This window comes from Heterocephalus glaber, unplaced genomic scaffold (assembly GCF_053883595.1).
Source record: "Heterocephalus glaber isolate CG9 unplaced genomic scaffold, H.glaber_assembly_v1.0 deba00001444, whole genome shotgun sequence".
NCBI lineage: Eukaryota > Metazoa > Chordata > Mammalia > Rodentia > Bathyergidae > Heterocephalus > Heterocephalus glaber.
In genome coordinates, this window is record NW_028258297.1 from 32,008,312 (window position 1) to 32,033,769 (window position 25,458).

The following is a 25,458-nucleotide window of genomic DNA, read 5'->3' on the forward strand; positions in this document are numbered from 1 at the left end:
AGGCGACACTGGTTCCCTGAGGGCCGTCAGACACCATGGCACCTGGGCCCAGTCCCGCCCTCCCTCCTCACCCCAGCTGGCCAAGGAGCTCTGACCGTGCTCTCTTTCAGGGAGGCTGCGTCCCCAGGCTGGAGCAGTTCCTGGCTGACCATCTGCTGCTCCTGGGCGCGGTGGGCATCGGGGTGGCCTGCCTGCAGGTGAGTGGGGTTGGGGATGGCAGGGTCGTCCAGAGACCCTTGCAGCCCCTCTCAGTGACTGAGGCTACAGCTCCCACCCTTCCCTGTGCACCCGGCTGGACCTCGTGGTTGTCGCTCCCCAGAGAACACGGGGCAGCTTGGACTGTGCAGGGTGGGGCCTCGGAGGAGAGAGTGTATGCACTCGACGTGTGCAGAGTGTTGGTGGCAGTTTGGGCTGAGCTGCATGGGTATCTGCGGGCACCTGGGTCTCACTGGCTCACTGAAGGCACATGTGCATGTTTGGTGTAGGTGTGGGAGGTATGTGTCCCCGTACATGTCCTCATGAAAGGCTGTGTGTATATTCTTGCACCCAGCTCTCTCCAGAGGGTGGGCAGTGCCCTTGGCTCCTGCTTCTTCCCTCCATGACCCTCCCCAGCCACCGTCCAGGAAGTCAGCATCGCGTCCACCCAGAAGCTGGGCAGGAGCTGTCAGCTGGGCACACAGCGAGCAGAGCCTGCCAGCAGGAGCTGCATGGCACTGACCTTGTAGCTTCAGCTCAGCCCTCAGTCAGTGCTGTACGCAGTGTCCAGGGAGGGCAGGGACTTTGCAGGGCTCCCAAGCCCAGTGCTGCATCTGCTCTTGGCTCTCCCTGTCCTTCCACTTCGTCTCCCAGCCTCAGAAGGCCTGTGTGAGGATGTGATGTGCTTTGGCCCACACGAAGGCCAAGGTCAGGGGAGCTTCTTCAAGCTCTCTGTGAGCTCCAGAGTATTTCAGACGCTGCTTCTCCTGGGAGCCTCATGACGTGAGAGGGAGGTGTCCTGTCCTTTAAGGCAGAAAGCTGAGACCCAGAGAGACAGCTTTCCAAGGCTCTCACACTTGGAGCTGGCACCTGGGTCCCCTGGTTGTGGGCCCTTGTTTTCCGAATTCCTTATCCCCACACAGAGGCCTGTGGAAGAGAGACATCCAGGTGGCAGTGTCCCCTAGCTTGGAGAGACTCCAGGGCAAAGTCTTGCAGACCATGTCTTCCACCCACATCAGTCCAAGGCCTGGAGGAGCCAGTTGCAGCCTCACATACAGGGAGAGGCCTCAGCCTCCTGAGGAAGACCCATCTCAGTCCTGTGACCTTGAGCTGTATGGCCACAGCCAGTTATTTCATCTCTGAGCCTCAGTTACTCACTTGCAAAGGGGTTGATTACACCTCATTCGGCCATGGAGTGAGCATCAGCACCGAAAGAGCCAAGCAGGGAGCAGGTTTTCTGACCGTGACACACACCATTTTTATTATTTCTCTGTAGGCAGATTGTCTTGGAGAACAGTCCCAGCTGCTCCCCTGGCTCGCACACCTTCGTGCCCAGAGCCCCGGGAGGAGCAGCGGGGCCCCTCCTGTCCCGCGTGCTGAACCAGGGGTCACCCCTGCTCTGCTTCAGCTCCTGCTCCACTGAGGGCCCAGGAACCCTCTGCTCTGGACTTTGACCGAGCCTGGTCTGCTCTGCTCGGTTCCCTGCGGGCCCTGTGTCTGCAGAAGTAATGGCCAAGGTGAACCTCGGGCCAGAGAGAGCCCTCCGTGCAGTTGCGAGAGTCTGGAGGCCAGCAGTGGACCTGCAGACACACACGTCCCCTCCCCGCTCCGCCCCTCCGTGCACGGGCTCCACTGCTGACTGTGGAGTGGCCCCCGGGTCCCCAAGACAGTCTTCACTGGCCGCAGCTGTGAGTTTACCCAGTTTTCTCCACTGCAGCCCACGGAGCTCTGTGATGGCCAAGCTTCGGCTCAGAGCGCCCTCTGCCGGTCAGACTCAGGCACAGCCGCCGCGCGCATCGCACCAGGCCTCCCCCAGGCCAATCTTGCTCCCAGGCAGAGGGCTGGGGATTTAGCTCAGACGCCTGGCCCGGCAGTCTGATGCTCCCTGTCCTCTGAGCAGGGGGAGCCTTGCTGGGAGACAGAGCCTGGATTCCAGACTAGAGCCCTGCCCTTGTGTGGCCGTGGGGAATCACATTTCCCCTTAGTTTCCTTACCTGTAGAATGGAGAGGCCAAACGTTTTTTAGCCATTTTTAATGTTTTCAGTTTTCTAGTTGCCTTTTATTGGTACATGTTTGCGGTACACAGCGCTCATATTTACGGCAGGGAGCTGGCACCCGACAGAACACCTTCACCCTCTTCACCCCTGCTCCGCCCATCCCTTCTGCTCCTTCCAACTCTTAGTCCTCTTCATTTGCAAAAAGCTCTATTTCCATTTTTCTTCAGTTGCTTTTTTTTGAGAGGATGGGGGAAAAGAACTGAGCCTTTTGTAGAGCAGCAGTGTCTGCTTGTCAGTGGAAATCTCACACAGGCCCTCTGTACGCAGGAGGGAGCTGCTGGGGCTGCCCCTCCCAGGCTCAAGGCTGGGCTGCACCGGATTTACCACAGTGTGGAGCCCTAGGCCGGCCCCGGCCCTGTGACGTCTCTGGCTGTAGCCCTCTGAGTTTGGGTAAAGCACCGGCCACTGCAGCAACAGCTGCCTCAGGGTGGCACCTGCAGGAAGCTGGAGACAGGCCCGAGAACTCAGCAGAGCGCGCAGCCAGGTATGTCACGTGTCCTCGCAGGCACGGGCCTGCGCCCTTTATGCTTGGGAGACGTGGTGGGGCTGCACACTCTGCACCGAGAGGGAGAGGAAGGGGCTCGAAGAGCCTCCCCCACCGGGTGAACTCGGTGAAGGCCCAAGTGGCTGAGGACTCCACCCTGGTCCATGGGGTGACAGAGCCAGAGTGGAGAAAACCTGGTGCCTGAGAATGCTGTGCCGAGAGGCTGGATCTTTTCAGACTTCACATCCTTGCACTGAGCTTTTACCTTGTTTTGCATCAAACCTGTAGTGCAATGTGGGGCCAGACTGGGGGGCTGCGGACTCTCGTGATGGGGTGTGGTCCGGCAGATGCAGCCTGGGATTTCACTGGAAAGGTGGGGACGGGACCCACTCAGGCCACCCTGAGCTCTGCCCCCAAGTGGGATGGGCTCTGCAAAGTCCCCAGAGCAGCAGTCCTCAACCTTGGCAAGCTGGAAAGCCCCACGGCCAGGCTGCAGCCCAGCACGAAGGGCTAAAATAGTCTACAGGGGTCTTTGCAAGATCCTGGTGTTCCTCTGCACAGCCGCCTCGGCCACACTATCACTGGGCCTGTCTCATTCAGGGAAAGCTGGGGACACAAGAGAGATGGGAGCCAGGGAGGGGAAGTCATTTGCCTAAGGTCACACAGGGCAGACCTTGCTCCCCATTTTGGCATGGACTCTGAAGGCACTCTGTTTAGGTAACTTTAGAGAGTAACTCCTAGAGTTCTGGCTGGGACCATGCTGGCACTGCAGGGGCAGGGTGCAGTCCCTAGCACACACATACATAGCAGTCACTGTGCAGTCCTAGGCACAGGGTTAGAGCAATGTAGAAGGCCCTGACCAGCCCAAGACATCAGGCAGGGCTTCCTGAGGGAGGTAAAGTGTGGGGATCCTGGAAGGAGTCCAACAGGAAGTGGCAGAATGGGTGAGAGCCAGGGAGTGGGTCGGCATGTGCACAGACCTGGCTGGCTGGCAGGGAATGGGGCATCACTGAAGGGCGCTAGGGGCCATGGCTCTGCTGGCGTCACACAGGGTGCAGGAGGGGCTGGGTCCTGTTGTCCTTGTTGTTCAGGCGTCTCACCAGGACAGGCTCTGGGCCAGGGAAAATACTGGAGGTGTTTGTGTTGATAGAGGGAGGCACGAGGCTCAGAGAGGGACGGAACTCCCCCACCCAAGGTCATCAAGCCCACTGGCGCCCACTTGTGAGGGAGCCTGGCTCATCAACTACCCTCCCTCTGCGGGGTGCAAGTGGGCTCTGGGCCCAGGCAGTGACAAGGCAGCCTCGCACCTTCCATGGCGGGCTCTGCAGCCTATTCGAGGGGAGGGGAAGACCATCTGGGGATAGCTTCCAGGGACCTCCCTGGCCTTTTCCTCCGGCCTTCTGGTGACAGCCAGGTGCTGGTTCAGAAACATCTCGAGGAACTGAGCACCTTGGGCCCCTGTCACAGGGCCCGCCCTGGGCTATGCTCTGCCAGGCAGCCCCCGGAGAAGCACCTCCCGGCCTGGCCTGGCCTGCCTGCCTCAAGTCCAGTGACTGCAGTGCACTTTCCTGTGTTGTCCCTGTTCGCCCCTGCTGGCTGCCCGGAGCTGCTAGCGCTGGCTTCTTGCCTCCTCTGAAAGGGGGACCAGTCAGGGCTCCCCTGAGATCCAAGCCAGCGACCATCCCTGCACAACATCTAGGAAGGGGGAGTGTGTCCACGTGTGTTCACATGCACACGTGGAGATGAGTGTCCCTTACCCCTCTCATGAGTCAGGGTGGGGAGTCTGCTTGGCGTTTATGCATACGCGTGTACACACACTGAGGCGAGTGTGCCCATGCAGCTCACCCGTACTGTGCTTATCTGAAGAGGCCCCTGGAAACACATCCCATCCAAGAGTTCGAAGGCCGCCTGGCCGGTGCTCTTTGCAGATGTGGACACAACACACAGTACATCTGAAGTGCGGCAGCCTTCTCCTCCCTGCCCCCTTAGCAACATCAGAATGATGCATACAGACCCCCAGGCGGGTAATCAAGGCACAAGGGGGTCAGGAGTGTGCTGGGAGACACCTGGGTGGAACAACTGACAGCCACCTGCTGAAGGCCAACCGAGATGAGATGCGCTCCTAAGCCCCTGGGCTTGTGACCCTGAACCCCAGAGGTGGATTAGCGCAGAGGCTGAGAGCTGAGCACAGCACCCACAGTCTCTGCTGTCCTCCTTCTCAGCTGACAAGAGAGGCAGGCAATGGGCTGTCCTCAGTGCTGCCTCGAGCCAGCCCTGCAGCCAAGCAACCACCTCGAGACAGTGACCACCCCACCAGCCTGGCCTCCTCCCTGGCTGGAGCCCGGACACCCACCCAGGCTTGTGCTGCCACTGTCTGGCCCATGAGAAAATTTAGGGGAAGCCAGGACATTGTCCCTGTATTTAGGGGACTCCACCTTCACCCTGTGCCAGGGAGCAATCATGGGGCTCCTGGGCACAGTGCCCCTCTTGTGGGTAGAGGGAGATCCAGCATGTCACTGCTGTCATTCACAGAACCCCGATGTCAGTCTGGGAGCTCTGGTCACACCCCCACCTCCTTGTGTCCTTGAGTGGGAGGGAGGAGAGGAAGAGGAGGAAGCAGAAGGACCTATGAAGAGCTAGGAGGGAGAACAAATGGGGAAGCTGAGGACCCAGGTGGGAAGTGATTTTCCCAAGCAAGGGTGCGGCAGCCCCTGTGCATCACTGCTGAACTTGAGGTGGGCTCTCACACAGGTCGCTGAGGGCCTGCGTCTGCATCCTGAGCTGTTCACAGGATGCTCCTGCCTGTGTCCACTTCCACAGTGGCTTCTGAACATCAGCCAGAACATCAACCCTGGGCCTCAGTTTTGCGCTGGAGTCTGAAGGCAGCAGGATGCAGGCAGATTCATCCTAGAGAGAGGTGCTGAGACAGCTCTCGTGGGAGAGTGGAAACACCACTGTCCAGGAGCCCGTTAACCTGGGCTGTCCCTGGAGAAGCCTGGGACTGCAGACCTGCAGCATCAATGAGGAGCTCGCGAGAGATGCAGATCCTCAGGCCCCCACCCCTTCTGAGCAGCCAGCACCTCGAGGTTCTGATGTCTTTCTGCTCTGCTTTCTCCACCTGGCAGATCTGTGGGATGATTCTCACCTGCTGCCTGCACCAGAGGCTCCAGCAGCACTGTTATTAAAGGCCAACTCTGTCTCCTTCTGACCACGCTCCCCAGGACCAGGCCCACATCCCACACCTCATGCGCACCAGGCCTGCAGACTCGGCCCCAGCCCAACAGGGCACAGGGACTTCTGTGAGCGCACCGAGTGCCTAAGCCTGCCGGGGACCCCCCACTTCTGCTTACTCACTGCCCAAGTCCAGGCAGGGATGATCCTGCCGGGAGACAGCCAGACCCCTCCCGGGAGGGGAGCCCATGGACCATGGAAGGCCAAGGGCTGGGCTCTCAGCCCCTTCCAGCTCCGGAACCTGCACCTCGGAGCTGAGGTGCACTGGCCACTGGCCAGCATTCGACTTCTGCCTTCGCCCACTCTTCCCCACAGTAGCACTGGGGCGGACTCCTCCACAGGAGCCCACACAAGCCCTTGGATCTGCCTGGGCCCTCTCATGGGAGAGCAGTGATGTGCCTGCTGACTGCCTTCTGAGAGGCCTCAGTGTTGGTGAAGGCTCAGTTGAGCCGCCAGGCAGGGGCAGGGGGCACACTGGCCACAGCAGCAGGTGCCACACCAGGGACACCCCTGCCCACCCACCCATGTCCTGTGGGGAAGATGCCTCTGGAGATAAGGCCAGAGCCCTCCTCCCCCTGCCCTAAGGATCACCTGGCTCAAGGTCAGATTCTCAGGACTGCCAGGTTCTAAGTGTTACTAGATGTAAAAATCCAAGTGGATGAAATCCCAACCTGCAAAGTGGGGGAATGGACCCTGAGAAGGAGGAGCCCTGGGTGGAGGGGCACCCCTACCCCTTTTTTCCTGGGGCGCTCTCCCTGACCATGGTCACCATGTGCTCTTCCCAGGGCCCTGCTCTGCTTCCATTTCTACCATCCTGGAGTGGACACTGTCCCTCCCTTTGGTTCTCTTTCGTCACTGAGAGAAGCAGGGAATTTTCTGGAAGAACCACCCAACACTGAGGGAGAATAGAAGGGAAACCCTAGAATAGAACACATAGGCAGAGAGTAGGTATCGACTCAGACCAGAGCCTTGAGCATCCTCCAAGTGGCTGTTTCGTAGGCAGCTCCTAAAACCCCACTCCTGGCTTCCATCTTTCCCGGCTCCTGCACTTCTCCCCATGAAGGGGATGTTCTTACCCTCTCCACATGGACAGTGGCACCATGTCATGCTGAGGTAAGGCCAAAGGAGGTCACACCTCTCCTCCTGACATGGTTCTGTCTGGAGAGCACAGCTCTGCTGCCCTGGCTCAGCCCCGGAGAAGGTGTGCTCTCCCACACTCAGAGCCCTGCGTGGCCCAGAAACTGTCTCCAGAGCAGGAAGTGACCACGAGGATGGAGGGACGTGCTGGGCGCTCCCTAGAACCTGGGCTGGCCTCTCTCACCTGCCTAGAGAAGGCCAGGGCTTGCTGAGGAAAATCATCCAAAAGGAGACAGGCTTCCCCAGCAGCCCATCCTATACCACAACCAAGGGAAATGGCAGAATGTGAGCACTTCAGCTGTCCTCCGACTTCCTGGGATTCGGGCAGATTGTCCAAAACCACCGCAACTGCCAGGCTTATAGAGGAGAGGTGCCTGGCTGGATCCGAGCTCTTCCCGTGGAGGCCTCAAGGGAGGTAGGAGTAGACAGGGAGATGCCAAGCCTTCTGTGGCTGCCCAGAGGGCTCCCTGCATTCTCAGGCACACGGGGGACAGAGGTGACAGGCAGGCGCCACTTGATCAGCCTTGTCACAAGGCAGGGCAGGAACGTGACTCGTCAGCCCCAGCCCCATAGGTTGAGTTGGCCGGCCTGACCAGGACAGGATTAACTGTGAGCCCTGCCGTGGGCACCACTGGCCCTGACAGCCACTGGCAGGAATGGCTGATCATTGCTGCAGAGGGAGAACTGTACAGAGCTTTTTGGAAATGTGGTCTTGCTCATGCGAGCAGCATGGAGACAAGACAGGGCTAGAGCAGATGGAGGCCTGGTTAGAGGAGGTGCCCTGGGTGGTGGTCGTTCAGATAAGGACTTTTACCCCCACACACACCCACAAACACTGTTGCTGGGCTCTGGGGTGGGGACAGTGTGGTGGGGCACTGTGGTCCTGGAATGTCGCTCTGGGACTCCCTGAAGGCTGAGTAGGGAGAGTGAATTGGAATAGTTACCTTCAGCACCTACCGGCTACCAGCCTTGCAAACACTACCTGCCTACACACAGCGGCACCAGGCCTGGAAGGTGGGTAAGAAAGTGGTATTCTGTGTGGCTGCTGGGTGGCACTCCCTTTGTGGGGATGAGAGCGATCAGTATCTCGGCTGGCAGTTGTCTAATGTGCTGTACACAGCAGTCATCGTGGGGCCCTCCCAGAGAGAGGCCATCTAACAGTTCCCGGGGCTGCTGGTGCTGCTGGCCCTGCAGCCACACTTCGAGGTCCGCTACTTTGGACCACACCACAAAGGAATCATTGCCACCTTCCCTCAGATGTCACAGCCCCAGGAGAGGGCGGGGGGAAGCCCACTACAGCCTCCCTGCGCCTCCTTGCAGCCCCTGTCCTGGTGGTGCCTGGGTCCTCCCCTTCCTCCCCCAGCCCCAGTCTCCCACCACCATCGATGCACCTTGGCAGCCCTGCTGCATCCTTCTCACTCCCTTCTATTTCAGCATAATACCCAGCCCTGTGCTCCTGGCCTCCTTCACATCGCTCCCTCCTGCTCGTGGGCCTGCACACTCACCTCACCTGTACAGTGCCACTGGAAATTCCAGGCAGCCCAGCGACAGGAGGCTCCCTGGGCCCTGGAGCCAGCCGGCCTGGAGCAGGCCATCACATGTGGGAATGGAGAAGTTGCCTTACCCTACCCCATGTAGAGAAGCCCTCTCAGGGCAGCCTGGCCCTCCCTCACTGGTCTTTGTAAGCCTCTGGTGCTAAGGGCGTGTGATGAAGGAATTATATCTAGGACTACATTCCGCAGATCTGTGTTTTGCTCCTCTGCAAGGAAATCCCAGGCTTTGGTTCCCCGAAGGCACTGTGACCCTGCTGTGTCACTGTGTCACGGCTCCCTGTTCGCAAATCCAAGACCTCATTCGTTAGGGTCCTGCGCAGCCCCCTTCATCAGTTCTCGTGATCTACTTGTCTAGAAGGACAGCTGCTCACAAGTGGCCTTGGCCCCTGGCTGCAAGTAAAAGCCAGGCTTAACCAAGCTTCCTGCCTTCATACTCCGTACTTCACCCACTTCCCAGGGGCAGGCGCCACTCGCTAACGAGCCTGTGCTCTGCTCTTCCCTGCCGCCCTCCCCTTCATTGGGACGCTGGCCGTGGTGAGGTCGGGCAAGGCTGGGACTCGGTTCCCCAACGCCCTCCAGCGTATTTGCCGGTATTTCTCCACCTGGCACCCACGACTGTCTTCATCCCCGAATCCAAGCTGGAGCCTTTTTGTCTCAGCACACACAGACCTGAGTCTCTGCTGAGGGCACCAGTGCATCCGGTACATTTTAGAGCTAAAGGCTTCATCCTCTACGACACGAAACACTTCTCTGTTTCACTGTTCCTTCTAGAAAGTTGCTTGAGGACTGGTGGGAACCAGAAAACAGTCTGGGTAAGCTGGGCTCTAGAGAATCTTGAGACAGGAACCAGGGAGGGTGTGGTCCAGGAGGCAAGTTGGGAGCAGAACTCTGGCCTGCGTGAACTCAGAGGGGTCCCAGCCACTGACTGACAAATGCTGGATCCCCTGAGGAAGTCCCCAGGCAGGGGCCTGCCTTGCTAGGGACTCTGCTGACCCTGCCTACTCTCCAGGAGACACAGATGTTTGCTCACCCCCACCACCACTGTGAGTGTGCACACATGCGTGCAGAAAGGCACCCACACACCAAGGAGGGAAAAGCACCATCCATACCTTTCCCAGCTGCAGGCCAGCAGTGCTGTTGGTGGTCTCACTGCTGCCTACGTGACCCAGCAGCCAAGAAGGGCTGTAGCATGCAGGTGGGCTCTGGGCAGCCAGTGCTGAAGCAATGCCAAGTCACCCTCGGTGGCTGCTGGGTCTCCTGTCCGCTGCTACTACTTCCCAGCAGCCCCGAGGGCTGGGTTTCATTGCTGGGGATGCACATTTCCACTTGCTCCCCACAGTGAAAACTAGAGAGGCTACTGGCAGGGAGGGGAGGACATGGGGACAAAGCCCTTAATAACCAGGAAGCCCCGCTGCCTTTCCCTCCTGCCCCCATTTCTAGTTAAATCTCAGGCTGCTCAGTAGAAAGGAGCTGCCCTGGGAGAGATGAGTGTAGAGTCCCAGCTGTCCGCCAGCCAGTGCACTGAGGACACGGTAAAGCCAGCCTGAGCCAAAGGGTTAGCATTTCCCAGAGAGGCTGATGGCCAGCATCTGTGGGGCTTTAACATACTGAGAGCAGCTCATGCCTTGCTGATTCTATTGCAGAGAACCCCAAGTTGGGGACCAGGGGCAACATTCAGCATGCTCTCCAAAAAGAAGGCTGAATCTTTTCAGGGACTGAAGTGTCTGCCAGAGAAGAGAACTGCATGGAGGACATGCTGGACTTCTGAGGACGCAGTGGGGGTTGGGGTGAGGACAGAGGCAAAGGCACAAGCTTCCTGGTGTCATTAAACTACAGAACACAGGCTGCCACCTGCACTGACCACGTGTTGGAGGGCACTGCTGGGGACACTGAGCTAGGCTAAGGTCCAGAGCTGTGTAACCAGAAAACATATCTTAGAGCAAGAGGTGCTACCCACAAGCCTCAGGTGCAGGCTGCTGAGTACCTTCTACTGCCAGGTGTGGCTTCCTCTAAGCTGTGTTGCTTCCTCTGAGCCCAGGGGCATCACGGGAGATAGTCAGTACCCCAGGCTCACCCGGTGCTCTTCTGGGTCCTAGGGACATGAGAGGATGCTCCAGGTGAGCAGCATCAGGCACGAGGGACAGCTCAGGCACACCTCACTTACTCTTTTTGTGAGCTAAAGAGACAGTGGTCCACCTCATGGCTGTCCTTAAACAGCACAACCCAGATGGCTAAATCAAGTTTCCAGATCTTTACTGAATGCTTTAAGAGGGGACCATCTCAACTCCCGCATTTTTGTTCCAAAGTGGCACTGATTTAATTTGGTTTCCTCTTGCTTCTGTGGTTATCAAATGCTGCCGCTGAGCCAGCCCTGCAGAGTGGAGATTGGGAAGCTGTCTGCAACCTGCATGGCCGCTCAGTCCCCGCCCCCATGCACCCGCCACTCTTCCCAGCCAATCTCCAGGGTCCCCAGCTTTCAGCTGGGCAGTGCTCATCCCTGGGGTCCTGCTTTTAGTTTGGGAACCCACATTCCAATGGGCACTTTCCTCACTTGGCAGGTGGCAAAATCAAGAGACATTCCACGACTGTCGGACTTGCATGGACACCAAATGCTCAGTGGGTGTCGAGCCTGGGTCTTCCACCACCACACCATGCACATCCTAAGTTCAGGTGTCAACAGCCAACTTTCACGTTTATGACAGCATAAGACTGTGGTCTTACTCATGCCACGCTGCTCTCTGCCCCTCACCCACAGGCGGTACACTCATCTGGCAATCTGGTCACACAGTTAGGCATCTACCTGTGCAGGGGGAGCCCGTCCACCGGGTGAGCAGCAAGAATGCACGTTCTCCCCCCTAGATCTAAATACCACCATGGCTTGTTGGTTCTCCTGTCTCAGATCCAACTCAACGCTGCTTGCAGTGCCCTGTCAGCTCCTGGGCACATCACTGCAGCAGCTGGGGCTGGTCTCCCTGCAGCCACTCCTTGCCCACTGACCGCTCTCCATGTGCCAGGCAACCTTCCCAGGCAGAGCTCCATGTCACACGGGCTCACAGCCTCTCCGTGGCTCCCATTGCTGCTGGCTTCGGCTCAGCCTTTTCCACCTGCTTTGCATGCTCATGCCCTGGCAAGGCTCCTGCCGCACCTCCATGCCCTCTGCACCAGCTGTCTGTGGCCTGGTTGGGGGCCTTCCCTTGCCCAAGTTGGGGCCAGTGCCTGAGCTGCATGGCAACCAGGGCCCTGAGAATGTCACGATCGGTGCTGAGCTGTACCCGAGGTCCACTCCTGTGGTCTCCTCGATTCTGGTGCTCTGGGGGCACAATGTGAGTCATCCCCAGTCGCAGTCCCAGGGCCCAGCATGAGTTGCACTTGCTTGGTCCCTGAATGACTGGAAGCTCATCTGTGCAGCCCTGCTGGCAGCATCCTTGCTCGCTTACAGGAAGCCTTCTCCCCATCACATGGGATCAGGCAGCAGGGGGGCCCAGAGTCATCCTGGCCACTCCCTCCCATGGGCAGAAGAGCCCAAAACCCACCCCAGAAGGCTCTAGCCACATCATTAGAAGACCCAAGGAACATGGGCCCTTCTGCCAGCCAGGGCCTGCCTTCTAGAACAGTTAGTCAGTGCAGCCCACTGAGTTACTGCAGACATCATGCCAAGCGAGCGGACATCCCAGCAGGTGTGTTCACACCTGGGGACAGGCCAAAACCAAGTGGCTCCTGCCCAAATCCCTATGATAGGGCTGGTCCTCAACAGCAATACTGGTTTAACTGCCCCAGCCACAAAGCCCCACCCAGTACATCCACCGGGACCTGAGGCCACTTCAGCTGTACCTTGGGGAGATCACCCGGACTCGGGGCAGTCTCTCAGGCTTTAAGACAGGGCAGCTGCAGGCTGGGGCCCCATAGGTTGAGGCTCTGGGACCGTGCTGTCACCCTGGCTACTCCCTTGGGGAGGGAGGCGGGCAGGCCTTCAGACCCTTGGATACATGCATTCCTCATCCCTGCTTCCACTCAGGGGCAGTGACATAGCAGTGACCCAGGACAAGGACTTGAAGTGTGCCTCATCTGCAGCCGACTTGTGCCAGAAACGACAGCCAGATCCCAGTTGGGCTTCTACTAGCCTGTGGTAGCCAGAGGGCCTTCTTTGTCACAACCATCCTTGGATACATTTCTAGTCCCCTGGAATTGTGGCTCCGTGCTGAGAGACACCACACTGTCCCTATAGTCCTGGGACAGACGTCAGGCTCACAGGATCACCAGAAATGCTAGAAAAACAGGGAGATCCCTGCCCCTGCAGGAAGCCATTCTCATAGTCCTCATCCCTCCCCACACACAGGGCCTGGGCGCCTACAGGGCGGCAGGTATGGAGATGGGGCCAAGGCCTCTCGTGCAGCCCCCTTAGGCTGCCCCCTCGAGCCTGCCTCAGGTCACCAGACAGAGCAGTGTCTGCATGGCTCAGGCCCCTACAGAGGAGATGGGGACCCCCCCAGCCCCACCCAGCACCTTTACCTGGGTCCTGGAGGGCAGAGGAGGTCCCTGCCCTGGGGAGTGTCTAGGACAAGGGGAAGATCAGGGCCTGAGCCCCACCCCGGGTGCCTCACAACTCCTATGTAAAACAGGTCATCACCATAGCTGGGTGCACAAACACTGCTCAGAGACTGCCCAGTGTGCTTTTGACACACTATCCGGTTTTATTTAAAAACATGCTAAAAATATAGTGTCCAACAAAGCCGGGACTGGGATGAGGAGGTGTACAGACAGGCAGCACAACAGAAAAGTGCATCAGAAACCGAGAAGTGTGCTCTCCGGCTCCCCCACTGCCCTGGGCCAGGTGAGCAGCACTGGGGTGTAGGCAGGGCAGGGGCAGGACACACTGGACCTGGACCAGGGCCTCACTGCAGCAGAGGGGAAGATGAGGGAACAGGGACCAGGGGAGCTGCCCGACGCTGAAGGGCTGAGGGGCCAAGAACAAGCCCCAAGCAGCCTGCACCCGGCTCCCATCCTGTGCTGTCCCCGCTAATTAGCACCTCCACCAGAGGGTGGGCAGGGCGGGAGGAGGGGACGCCCCTTCCAGCCACATGAGCTGCTCTATGGCCACCACAGCCGGAGGCATGGCCACCTAGCTCCACATCCAATCAGACACGTGCAAGGAGCCTAGGAGGTGGTCAGCAGCCTCTCCAGGGTGAGGGCCCGGGTGCAGGGCCAGGCTGGCTGGGTGATGGGTGGCTGCCGCCTACTGCTGGCCACCCAGGGCAGTCTGCAGCCCCTCCACAAGATGCCACAGAGAAAGGCTGAGTCTGCATCGGGCATTCCCTGGAAGTCACCCACAAATCTGAGGGGCCTTTCTGAGTCAGGTCTGTCAACTGCTTGCATCAGCCCTGATGGAACGGAGCTAACTTTGACCTCAGCCAGGGAGCTGAGAGTGAGGGTGTCACTCTGGAATTCCCCCCGTGAGGTCATGGTCAGGAGAACCCGAAAAGACGCTGAACCACCCCTGTGGCATCACTCAGTGTGGCCTTCCAGGTGGCCTGGGATGGGCAAGGACTCAGGACAACAACCACTCTGTGTGTGAGACTGCCCATGCAGCCTCAGCCAAACAGCTCAGCAGCTGTGCTCAGCGGGGCACGAAGGCAGCCTACAGACGAAGGTCTGGGACGGATGCATGAGGTGGGGGAAAGGGTGGCTGTGGCCAAGGCTCCAGAAACCGAAGATGCCAGGGAGGCTATATGTCTCAATGCTGCTGCTGCTATTAGCAAAAATTAACAATTGCATTGATAGGCATAAATAAACCCACTCACCCTCCCACAGCAGAAACATCACACAGCAGGGCCTGTGCAGCACCAACACTCTGCCAAATGTGTGATGATGGGTCCGCCCTGCCCTCTCATTCTGAAGGGAGGCAGCTCTTGCTCCTCACCAGGAAAAGCACCAGAAGAATACAGGGAAAGGCAACTTTGCTCAAAGGTGCACTTGCCCCATCCTGCCTTCCCAGCAATTCCATCCACGCCACATTCCTGCCTCTGCCCAACCTGCTGAGACCATCCATCTCTCCACCTCCCATCACCAAAACAGGAGTCCTGAAACACCCTGGTCCTGACTTGTGTGTTACTTAAGCGTGGACGAGGATTTCGGGGTAGCTGGAGGGGGGGGGTCTCGGCCCCAGGGAAAAGCCGGCAGGGGAGACCTGCTCTGGTAGGCAGAAGCAGTGCCCAGTGAAGACCCAGTCCCCACCTGGTGGTGGCACACTTTCCAAGCTCAGCCCCACTGACTCTGACGGGGTGTCCTGCTGCAGCTCAACCACCTCTCAACACCACCCCACCGTTCATGCCCATGCTACTTTTTCCCCAGAAATGCTGTGACGGGTCAGCCTGGCCTGGTGGGCTTTCTTACTTTGTGGGATCACACAGGATGTGACGGCCATCCAGACCCCTGCTGACAGCAGTGGGGACTGGGAAGGAGATGCGGGCAGGGTAGTCAGCAGCCCCATGAATGCGGCCAGTTCCACCTCCCCTCCTGAGGCTCCCAGGCCCTCTGCTGTCATCCGAGCAGCCAGACATGAGGACTGCTTCCCTGTCCCACAGCAAGGTGAGGGCGGATCCAGGCCAGAAGTGTCATCTAGGAGTCTACAGCAGGAATGTCTGGAAGTCACAGAGCTCAGACTGGCTCGGGGACAGCACCCAGGAGGAGGGTGAGCTGCCTTGCAGGGGCAGCAGAGAGCAGAGGGCGGCAGGAGGAAACACCACCCGCTGCTCACCCATGGGAAGGGCAGGACTCTGACAGCTCCAGCCAAGTTCCTGGCAAAGTGCTCGCCAAGCCCCTGCCCCACACTTGCTGAGCTCCTGCTGTCAGGTACCCTGCCACTGACTCACGCTCTTCCGTCCTTTGTCTATGGGGTCCAGGCCCATGCCCCATCCCAGATGCACCGGGCCTTCCTCAGTGCACTCCAGAAGGCCTGGTGGAGCTCAGCCTACAACCACTCGAGTCACACGGGGTGTGTCCTGAAGCAGAGTGGACAATGTCCCCTGCCCACCCATCCCACCCACAGGAAGGGAAACTCAAACCGTGAAGGAGATCAATAAAGTAAAAAGTTACAAATCAGAAAGCTAACCCTAAACTTACCCGAGAGATAATATTCCTGAATAATCAAAATCAGAGTAAAATAAAAAAGTTACACTGTCAGGTATAAAAAGCCCGGCACGATGCACAGGGCCATGCTTGGCAGCGGGCAGACTCTGCCGGGCAGACGCAGATGGCGGTAGCCTGTGTGGGGGACAGTGCTGCCCCAGGGGAGTACTCTGCCCCTACCCACTCAGGGATGATGCATGGGCGGCACGAGGAAGGGCAGGGGCAGAAAGCCATCAGGTCCCGGCCTCCTCCTTACCCCACCCACCCCGCCGTCTTTGGCAAATTTGCAGATGCAGGAACCCGGTGCCCAGTGCCCTGCAGTCTGTGCGTGCCTCCTCCCTGGCCTCTGCCTCTGAGAAGTCCATGCGAGGCAGGTGGTGGAAGGGAGAGGTGCAGGCGGGAGACACTAAGCTCAGCCCCTCTCCCCCAGTGTCCACAGGCTGCTCTCTGCCAGCCTGCTCACGCGTCGTACTTCTTTCCTGTCCGATGGATGTGCTGGAACAGGGTCATGGAGAAGGCCATGCCCAGGATCTGAAAGACAAGGAGAAGGGTCTTGGGGTCTTAATGGCTGCCCTGCAGCCTAGGCTCCTCCTCGGCTGCTCAAGTTTTGGGTGTCACCTGGCCCCTGGGGCAAGAGGTACAGCCACAGAGTGCTTGGAAAATGCTAAGGCAGGAGGAGACGGTGCAGAGGCGGAGCTGTGGGCCTGGAACACCGAGGTACCTCCCCACAGCTCCCTGGCCACGGACACACAGAGGCCAGTGAGAGGGGGGACGATGGGGAATAGTGCAGCTATTCCCATTTACTCTTAGTGCACTTATCTTTGGATGTGTGTTTTGGACATAGAGAATATGCCTGGACAATACTGGGGCTTGTTCCTGCTCCTCAACCTGAATACTGAAAAGGGTGGGGATCCAGACCCTTGCAGAGGCAGGGAGGCCAGGCACGGCTTTCTGTCACCACACTGAGGGTGCCCATGCTCAAGCTGTCCAGCAGTGAGCAGGGAGGGGCTTGTGCCTTCCTCTTGGGGCAAAGGCTGGGGAGCAACGGGAAGGCATGTGGGGAGGCAGTGCCCCCACCTGCCAGCCCCCAGTGCCCAGCACCATCCTGCTTGCTGGGTGCGATCTCACGCCAGAGCTCTGTGGCTGACAGTGGCCTTGGCTGCAAAGCGCAGGTGGGTGCAGACCCTAGCAGGCACCGATGGGCGGATGGCCTCTCTACACCCCTGCCCTCCTCTGCTCTCCATGGGATGCCCCTCCGTACCTGGATGATGAGGATGCACATCCCTACTGTGCCGAGCACATGCTTATTCTCGTCGAACCACATCTTCACCTTCTCGTAGCAGCCCTGGGGAGTGAGACACAGCACGGCCATGATGCTCCGGCCTGCCCTCCCTGCACCCCAGCCTTGCTGGCCTTGGTCCTGCTCCTCCCTGCATGCAGGTCCCCAAGGTGCACCCACAAGGCCAGCTGCACAGCCGCGGACCCCACAGTCCCTCCCCGACTTGCCCAACCGTAGGCCCAGGGTGCACTCAGATGCACAGGTGTGAGCAGGTACACACGCCCAACCTCCTGGCTTCTCCCCTCTCCTCCACTGTGGGCCACAACCTCTACAGCTCTCCTCCGGCCAGGCTGACGCCCACAGACCCCAGGCAGCAGCACTCAGCCTCACCGTTTTCCACACGGGGGTGGTGCTGTTCCGCCCACAGCCTTGGGAGTTCTCCATGCAGCAGCGGTCAGGCACTGTGTTCTCCCCCAGCACCGGGTACCAGTCTGTGGAGTCAGTGACCCCACAGCATCGCATCTGCCGGGTGAGACGGACAGGTGTGGTCAGCCTCACCGTGGCTGGCCCTGTCTTCCCAGGCCTCCCTGCCGAGGCCAAGCCCAGCCACTGAGGCAGCCACTGGAGCTCGGGGACCTTCTTGTCCCTTCTCTGGGAGACAAATGACTGCTCCTTCCTTGAGACCAGGGCGGAAGAGCAAGGCACGGCCCTCAGACTGTCAGGAGCCGGACAGCTCTGCATCCCAAGAGGCCGCCAGCCCCACTGCCCACTGCCTCCTGGGCACGTCTGGGAGAACCAGCCCACTTTCCTCTCCGATTCTCACTCACCCTACAGCTCCCTCTACTGGCCACGCCAACATGCAGTCTCGCCAGCCTCCCCTTGCCTCCTTGTCCCTTCCAGTGAACACCCCTAGGCTGGCACCCATAGCCCACCCACTCCCAGCAACTCACCTCAGCCTGGATAATGTTCCAGGCATTCTTGAGCCCCACATTGTTCTCGGTGTTGTAGAGAAGCAGCCCTTCCTTAAGGTCCTGCTTGGCGTTCTCATTCACCTGGATGGGTGAGGTCAGCACTGCAGGTCACTGGGGACCCCGCATGGCTCCTCCCTGACCCTGCCAGCAGTGAGGACTGTGGTGGTGCACGAGATCAGTGGGCCCAAGGAGGGGAGGCAGGGTGCGGTGCCCCCACCCACCCCAGCTCTGGCTGTAGCCTGCACTGATCACCAGATACCTAAGGCACAGCTCAACTCTACAGGCCAGAGCTCTGGTCCTACCACGTGGAAGAGACAGCCTGCCTCCTGCCTCCTGGCCCCAGGGGCAGCTATGTTGCTGGCCGCTCTGCCCTCCCCACACCTTCTCTGCAGACACCCTAGGACTGAGAGGGAGAGCATGGTGGGTCCGACCTCTGCCCTGACGTCCACCTCTCACCAATGAGTGGCATGGCGGCTCTCTAATCTCTGTTCCACCTGTGATACTGCAATAACAACATCTATACCTGGTGGAGACTTTGTGAGAATGAAAGGAAGCAGTTCCTATGAGCAGCCAAACACAGGGCCACACCGAGCAACCTCTCGATATGGCCACTTTGCTTCCCTTTCACAAGAACAGAACTGAAGACTCATGGTCTGGAGACCCACTGGTGCTTCTCGCTCTCTGGAGTCCAGGGCACAGAGAACTCTGGGCTGGCTAAGTCCTGAGGGCCCAAGAGCACGGCTGGGCATCCTTTGTAGTTACTCAGGTCTCCAAGGGTGGCACAGGCCCTTCTCGTTGCAAATGGGTCACTCTTAGATCACCCAGGGGTAACAGCAAGCACTAGTGAGGTTTGAATCTCCTCTAGATGGTTGCTACACACAGTTCCAGTGATGGAGAGCTCACCAAGGCCATCTCTGCATCATTTGGGCATCACGTTTCCCAAGACGGCATGAGGTAATGAACTCCTCCACTGTCCCCAAACCTGCCCTTCCCGCTGTCACCACCACATGTTCCCTCGCTGTAAAGCTTACCTTGTCCATGTAGATGAAGAAGAGGATAAGCAGGATCAGCTCTGCGAGGAGGATGATCAACAGGACGATGAAAAACTAGAAAGAAAAGGACCAGGCATATGCACAGGGTAGTGGCAATAGCCAGGGACAGAAATGGCAGGGGTAGGGTACAGGCAGCACCTGGCAGGGCTTTCCAGGCTGAGAGGCCCACTACTCCTGAGGAAACCCGGAGGGCCAGGGGCTGGGTGAGATCAGACACACAACATTCTAGGAGCGACTCCCCGGGCTAGGCTTGGGTCGGTGGTAACTGGTGTTCTGGGCTGTGCCCGCCTCAGGGACCCACCGACAGGGCAGTGCAGAGGGCCCTGGGCTTTGGGCGGGGGTCCAACTCACACTGAGCAGGAGGCACTTGTTTTCTTTGATGGCCCCTAGGCAGCCGAGGAAGCCTGTCACCATGATGATGGTGCCGATGGCGATGACGAGATTGGCCGCAGACAGTGAGGGGAAGCTGGGGGAGAAGGTGGCAAAGTTGCCCTGGGACACGGAGAGCCAGATGCCCACTCCAAGCAGCCCACAGCCGCAGAGCTGGAGAGAAAGGAAAGGGGTTAGACCAGCACTGTTCTCACCTCCAGTGCCTGGAACCTGGAAGACTGCACAGCCCTCACTTCAGCCATGGGACCACACGGCGAGAGCTGGGCCTCAGGCCCAGAGCAGATGACTGAGACAAAGCCTCCAACTCTCTGTGCCTCGGTCTCCCTATCTGATAAACAGGACTAGACCCACTTCATGAACCACACAGGGTCACAGCAAGGAGTCAGAGACAAGAGCACACAGCAGATGCATCGAAAGTGCGAGACACAAAGAGGCAGCTTCAAAGAAGAGGCCCAGCATTCAGGATGCAGGCCAGGGAGGGATTGGGGAGGGATAGCAAGTTAGGACTGGTCTTGGGGAGCAGAAGAGAATATGGAGCCTGCTTTCTCAGAGCCAGAACTTCCAGTGGCTGTGTCCCATTGCCCCTGTTCCAAGGAGGCTGAAGAACAAAGCCCACAGATGGAAGAAGAGGAGCACTTGTGGGGCTGGTGGAGGGGCTGGCTATGGTCCAGAGTGGGGAGGCCATGGTTGCCCTGGCCAGTGGCCAGCAGGAGAGGCTGAAGCCGACTCTCCTCTCAGCACCCTGGGCTCTGACAACGCTAGCTGCTCCACCAAGGGAAGCTCTTCTTTCATTGGCACAAACCCCACATCTGCCTATTTTATCCTCCATATAGCAGACCTGCTCCACTCCCTCCGCTGGCTCAGGGGAAGTGTGCTGCATCTGAGAAGCCAATCAGCCAGCCAGTATTTACCAAGTACCTACAGCGTGCAGCATCCGGTGCCAGAGTAGCAACCATTACTTTAGAGACCTGGCTTCCAGGAGCCTCCGTTCTGGATGGACAAGGCAATAAAACCCCACATCCACCCCCACCCCCCCGGCAGGATGCACTGGAGCCAAATAAACGCAATGGCTATGACTCCCTGAAGCAAACACAGCCCCTGCGCTCTGGCTGCTCTGCTTGGAGAGAACACACAGATGTGCTAGCCTGAGAAGAGGCTGACCACACCCGGACAGAGGGCTCTGGAATCTGGAGGAGGAGCACATCTCCTGTGGGCACCTGGGTATGGAACGCAGGGCACACTGACTTGCGGCATGTGGGGAGGCTGCAGTGAACACTCAGCAAAGGCTCTGGCTTCATGCAGAGGAGCGCCTTGTGGGGACGCCAGTGTGACAGAGCGAGCGCTGACAGAACTGCAGGTGCTGATGTGACGCAGGAAGAGCAGTGAGGACCAGTAACTGGGGACAGGGTAGCCAGGGAAGTCCTCCTGGGAAAGGCAGTGTTAGACGAGGCACAAGGACCTGTACAAATATGTAGAGGTGCTCTAGAGGGAGTGCGGCAGGCACAGAAGCCTGGAGGTGGAAGGAGCCTGGCTGGCCAAGTGGCAGTATGGCTGCAACAAGCAAGTAAGATGACACGTGGTGGGGACAGAGAAGAGAGGGCCTGCAGGCAGGAAAATGTCCGAGTTGTGCCAGGGCAGGACAGTGACACAGTCTGGTTTCCCACACGTCACTGCAGCTGCTGTCCTAAGAGGAGAGCCCTGGAGGGGACAACAGGGCAGCCAGAGAGCAGTGGGCAGGACGGAGGTGGCAGCGCACAGTTAGGAAGGACAGCGATAAATGGTCCAGTGCAACATGTGGAGAGCTGACAAGGCTTCTGGGCTTCAAGGAATTAGCAGGATTTCGATCAGTGGGGAAGCAGAATGGTGGCCCAGACTACACACGAAAAAAGAAATGGTGAGAGATATTTGCATGGAGTAGGAAGCCAAAGAAAGCCAAGGAGCTATAGAAAATGAGGCTAAGTCCAGCATCTGTCAGATCCCCATGCTGCGGACAGTGGTCATGCAACTCCTCTGCCTGGAGCAGCCTTGGCTGGACGAGGTCAAAGGCAAGGCGTGGCATCTCCAGAGCGGGTGCATGCACTCAAGCGGCTCGGGAGCAGGTGCTGCTGCTTCTGCACTCACTAGGTGGCCCCTCAGCCTGCTTCAGAAGCTCTTTGGGTTCACCCATGACACGCTGAAATTTGCATTTCACTGACTTTCTTCAAATTCAGTCAGTTTCTATGCTGCCATCTCAATTTTTCTTTCATTAATCATAGCCTGGAAAATGCACATTCTTCAGGCTGAAGATTTATGGCTCTAAAAGTCAGACCTGGATTAAGTAAGTGGAAATTCTACTGCAGCAGGTACTTAAACAGGTACAGAAAGGAGCCTGGAGCTGCAGATCAACCTCACCTTGCCGCTGAGGCCTCTGCAGCCTTCTGCAGAAGCCACGGCTCCATGCGGACCAAGCTCAGCCCCTCCCAGGCTGGCCACCACCCCACTGCACTGCATGGATGAGGTCCATCCGTGAGCTTCCTGACACCCAGTACTGGAGCCTCCCTCCACTGTGAGGCAACAGAGCCAGGGCCCTGTTCCCACACCCGCTTCCTTCCTCACTTCCTGTGCAAGGCCCCACCAGGCCCTAGGTGAGAGCCAGGCAAAACCTGTTGCCTACAGGTATGTCAGCCCCTGTCACCAGCAGCCTGCTCCCAAGCCTGCCCAGTGTTCTGTTCTTCTCAAAGCCTTTGTACGCATTCCCTGCCGCTCACGAGGCCCTCCTACAACTTCAAGGCACCCTTTACAATGTCTGCTCAGTGCCAAGGCCTGCCCGGCACACCCCACTGCCACATCCCGTACCCTGGGGTCTCCTGCTGGGAGGAACCCTCAATGCCAGCTTCAGATGACCCAGCAGAGCCTTTAGTCAAGAAGAACACACAGACCAGAAGAGGAAACCAGGGCCAGGGATTTAGCTCAGTGGTTCCACTGCCTGCCTCGCAAGCACAAGGACCAGAGTTTGATCCCCGGTACCAAAAAAAAATACCAAAAAGATCTCCAAAAACACAGATGAGGAAACCAAGCGGGGACGGGTGGTTGGTCCCTGGCCACAGTGCCAGGTTGGGATAAGTCCCAGCCTCCTACATTTGGGTGCAGATTCTTCTACACCTACTTCCCAGGAGACCTGTGAGTTTGGAGTCTCCTGCTGACAAGTGACAAGGGACAGACAGGCACCAAGACATCTGCCTCAGCCCCAAGCCCCTACCCAAGGGGCCCTGCTGCTCTTACTACCTCTGTTTTCAGCTCAGCCTGCAAAAAGCTGCCTGAATCCTCTTCCGAAACGGCTCTTTCATCATGCAGCTCCCTGGTGTGACCTTAGGATTCTGGAGCTCTCCCAGGGCCAATTTCCCTTAAACTGCAGGATCTGGCCTGGTCCCTGCTCCAATCCCTTCCAGCACAGTCCTCGCCATGCCTAAGGGATGCCGCTCTTGTTCACGGGCCAGTAGTTCTCAACCAGAGGAGATTTTGATCCCCAGGAAGTCACAGAATATCTGCAGACACCTCTGGTTGTCACAGCTGATGAAGGGGGAGTCCCTGGCATGCAGCGGGTGGAGGCCAGGGATGCTGCTCACCCCACAGTGCTTAGCATGAACCCTGCAACAGAGAACTCTGTGGCCTCAAACATCAGTAGAAGCTGAGAGACCTTGCCCTGGGCCTATCCTCATGCCAGGCACCATGGCCCCTGGAGAAGGGCCTGGCATGGTCCCTGGGGCGGCTGAAGGCAGTGCTGGCTCTGGAAGGGACGGCATCAATGAGGGAAGTGCTCAGAGGCCTCCAGCAGAGCTAGGCAGGCTGAGCACAGGCCTGGCCGGTGGCAGTGAGCAGGAGGGAGGCAAGGCAGGAGTGACAGGGAAGAGGGAAGCAAAGCCTGGGGATGGCACTGCCAGCGCTCGGTATGGAGAGCTCAGCTGGTGCCATTTGGGGAAATTCCCTTCCAAAACCGGAGGGCTGTCTCAGCAGAGATAACCGAGCTACTACTGAGCTCAAGGCTGAAGAATCTGGGGCAAGGCAGGGTGACTCAGGAGATCAGGACCCAGCCAACCAGAGGTCATAGGTGCCCTGGTGTGGCCTTCTCTGAGAAGGGACAAGCTGAGGCTTCCTTGCCCCTTACCCGCTCCCCAGCTGAGGCATTTCAAAACAGCTTCAACTTTGCAAGCGCAAGGTCCCAAGTTCGATCCCTGCTACCCAAAAAAACAAAAAAACAAAAAAACAGCTTCAACTCAGGGCTCCAAACACAGCCACACCCAAATATAGACAGACGACCTGCTGCATATGTCCATGGCCTCCAGGTAGCTCAGGCTTTGGATGTGTGCTGTCTGAGGGCTACCTATGGCTTGCAGGAGAAGACACAGGCCTGTTGGTATGGACAGAAGCCCTCAGGCCCACAGGCCACGCAGGGTCCTCCTCATCTCCTGGGCCACTCCACACATGCACAGCAAGGAAGCTGGGGCTCAGAGAGGCCCTAACCTATCTCAGGCCAGCTCTCCACAGCCTCGCATTTACTAAGTTAGTGCTACTCAGCCTGACATCCCCGTGGCATTGCTCCTTGTCTTCAGTGTGAACCATACTGACTTGAAGCTTTGATGTGTGCTCCTGCCATGTGTCTTTACACTTGTCTGCATAGGGCACATGCTCCTCTAGGGCTGGGCCCACAGTTCCCCTCATCACCCCACTTCCTCCCACATGAGTGACCTGGGCCAAGGTGAGGCCACAGCGGCACCTCGAGGGCCTCAAGCTCTGTGCAGACTTGCTGCCCAACCTCACAAAAAGATGCGCTCTTCTGGAGCCAGGCTCACAGCCTATCTGTGCTCCCACCACAGGGCCTAGAACATGCCTGGAATACTGAATATCTGTCCAACGAATGAATGGGTGCATGGGTGAAGAAATGAACCAGCAAGGAGACCAGACCAGACACTCATGGCCACTTGAAAAAGAGCCACTGCGCACCCCATCCTACCCAGGGCCCCTGTCACCCACCTGAGCTCCTCCTGACCTGGTGTGAGCCACTGCTCGCCTGCCCAGCCCCACCAGCCCCACTATGCCCTCTGGCCACGCTAACCCCATGCTGTCTGCTGCAGCAGGGCCCACCAGGCCCTGGGGTCAGAGGTCACAGTGTCCTTCCACCCTGCAGCCCATCTGTGCTTGCAGATTTCTTTTTTTTGGTACCGGGAATTGAACTCAGGTCCTCGTGCTTGTGGGGCAGGCAGCAGAACCACTGAGCTAAATTCCCGGGCCCCTGTGCTTACAGATTTTTAAACACCAGGTCTCAGTGCTCTATGAGCCAGAGCCAGGCCCAACATTTAATGGGGTTTAATAAATTAGTGGATATGGATAATAAAAGAGGAAATCAACATGGCTTTAATTTCACAGCCTGACATGCTGCCTGGTAATGAAGCTGCCCGGCCCTGGAAGAGGACAACCTGCCAGGAACTTCACTGTGGGGAGCAAGAGACAATATATAAACGCCAAGAGAGGCTGCTACTTTGTATTTCAGACACCCTCTTGCCTCCAAGGGCCCCGGGCTCATTCACCCTCACAGCCATAGCCGAGACAGGCAACGGGAGGAAGGGAGCAACGGCCATACTTCCACCTCTGCATGCGGGGGACAAATGGACGAAGTTAGAGCCTCTCTGCCGAAGTCACCTGCCAGCAGGACTGCAGCTCATGGGCCGGGGAGAGGAGGTCGGGCAGCTCCCAGGTTTGCCCTCTGACAGGCTCTCCAGCCCTGCATAACTCTAGGAGGAATTCTCTCCAGCAACTCCAGAATCTACTCCCTGTGGCTTCCATACACCAGGCCTGGTTTCCCCAAGATGCTCACCAACAAGTATGACAGGCGCTTAATACTTGAAGATGTATCTCTAACAAACGTCCTTTCAAGTCTCCCCCAGCCTACTAAAGGGGTCTACATCTCTCACCTCTGAGTCATGCTCCACTCCCCATCCCTGTCTCAA

The 25,458-nt window shown here is 58.2% G+C and overlaps 2 protein-coding genes across 13 annotated transcripts in view; one reads left to right on the top strand and one right to left on the bottom strand.

The window, feature by feature from the left end:
- Tspan11 (tetraspanin 11) overlaps positions 1–8,841 on the top strand; it is a 57,449-nt gene extending 48,608 nt beyond the window's left edge. Inside the window, exons 7-9 of one of the 3 annotated variants that reach the window (XR_002390823.2) lie at positions 111–197; positions 5,862–8,118; positions 8,539–8,841. Coding sequence is in view for 1 of the 3 variants with exons in the window: in XM_021248151.2 (XP_021103810.1) it covers positions 111–197; positions 5,862–5,921 (147 nt within the window). In the remaining 2 variants the exon portion in view is untranslated. Of the gene's footprint in view, positions 1–110; positions 198–5,861 lie in introns of all 3 variants that reach the window. The other 2 variants (XR_015452186.1, XM_021248151.2) reach the window with 2 other exon arrangements.
- A 4,484-nt stretch (positions 8,842–13,325) lies between these two features.
- Tspan9 (tetraspanin 9) overlaps positions 13,326–25,458 on the bottom strand; it is a 183,127-nt gene continuing 170,994 nt past the window's right edge. For all 10 annotated transcript variants that reach the window (XM_004869345.4, XM_021248157.2, XM_087213584.1 and 7 more), the window contains 6 exons: positions 19,436–19,627; positions 19,064–19,138; positions 18,012–18,113; positions 17,452–17,583; positions 17,044–17,127; positions 13,326–16,313 (listed from right to left, as the gene is read on the bottom strand). In XM_004869345.4, the coding sequence (XP_004869402.1) occupies positions 16,242–16,313; positions 17,044–17,127; positions 17,452–17,583; positions 18,012–18,113; positions 19,064–19,138; positions 19,436–19,627 (657 nt within the window). In that variant the 3' untranslated portion in view covers positions 13,326–16,241. The remainder of the gene's footprint in view (positions 16,314–17,043; positions 17,128–17,451; positions 17,584–18,011; positions 18,114–19,063; positions 19,139–19,435; positions 19,628–25,458) is intronic.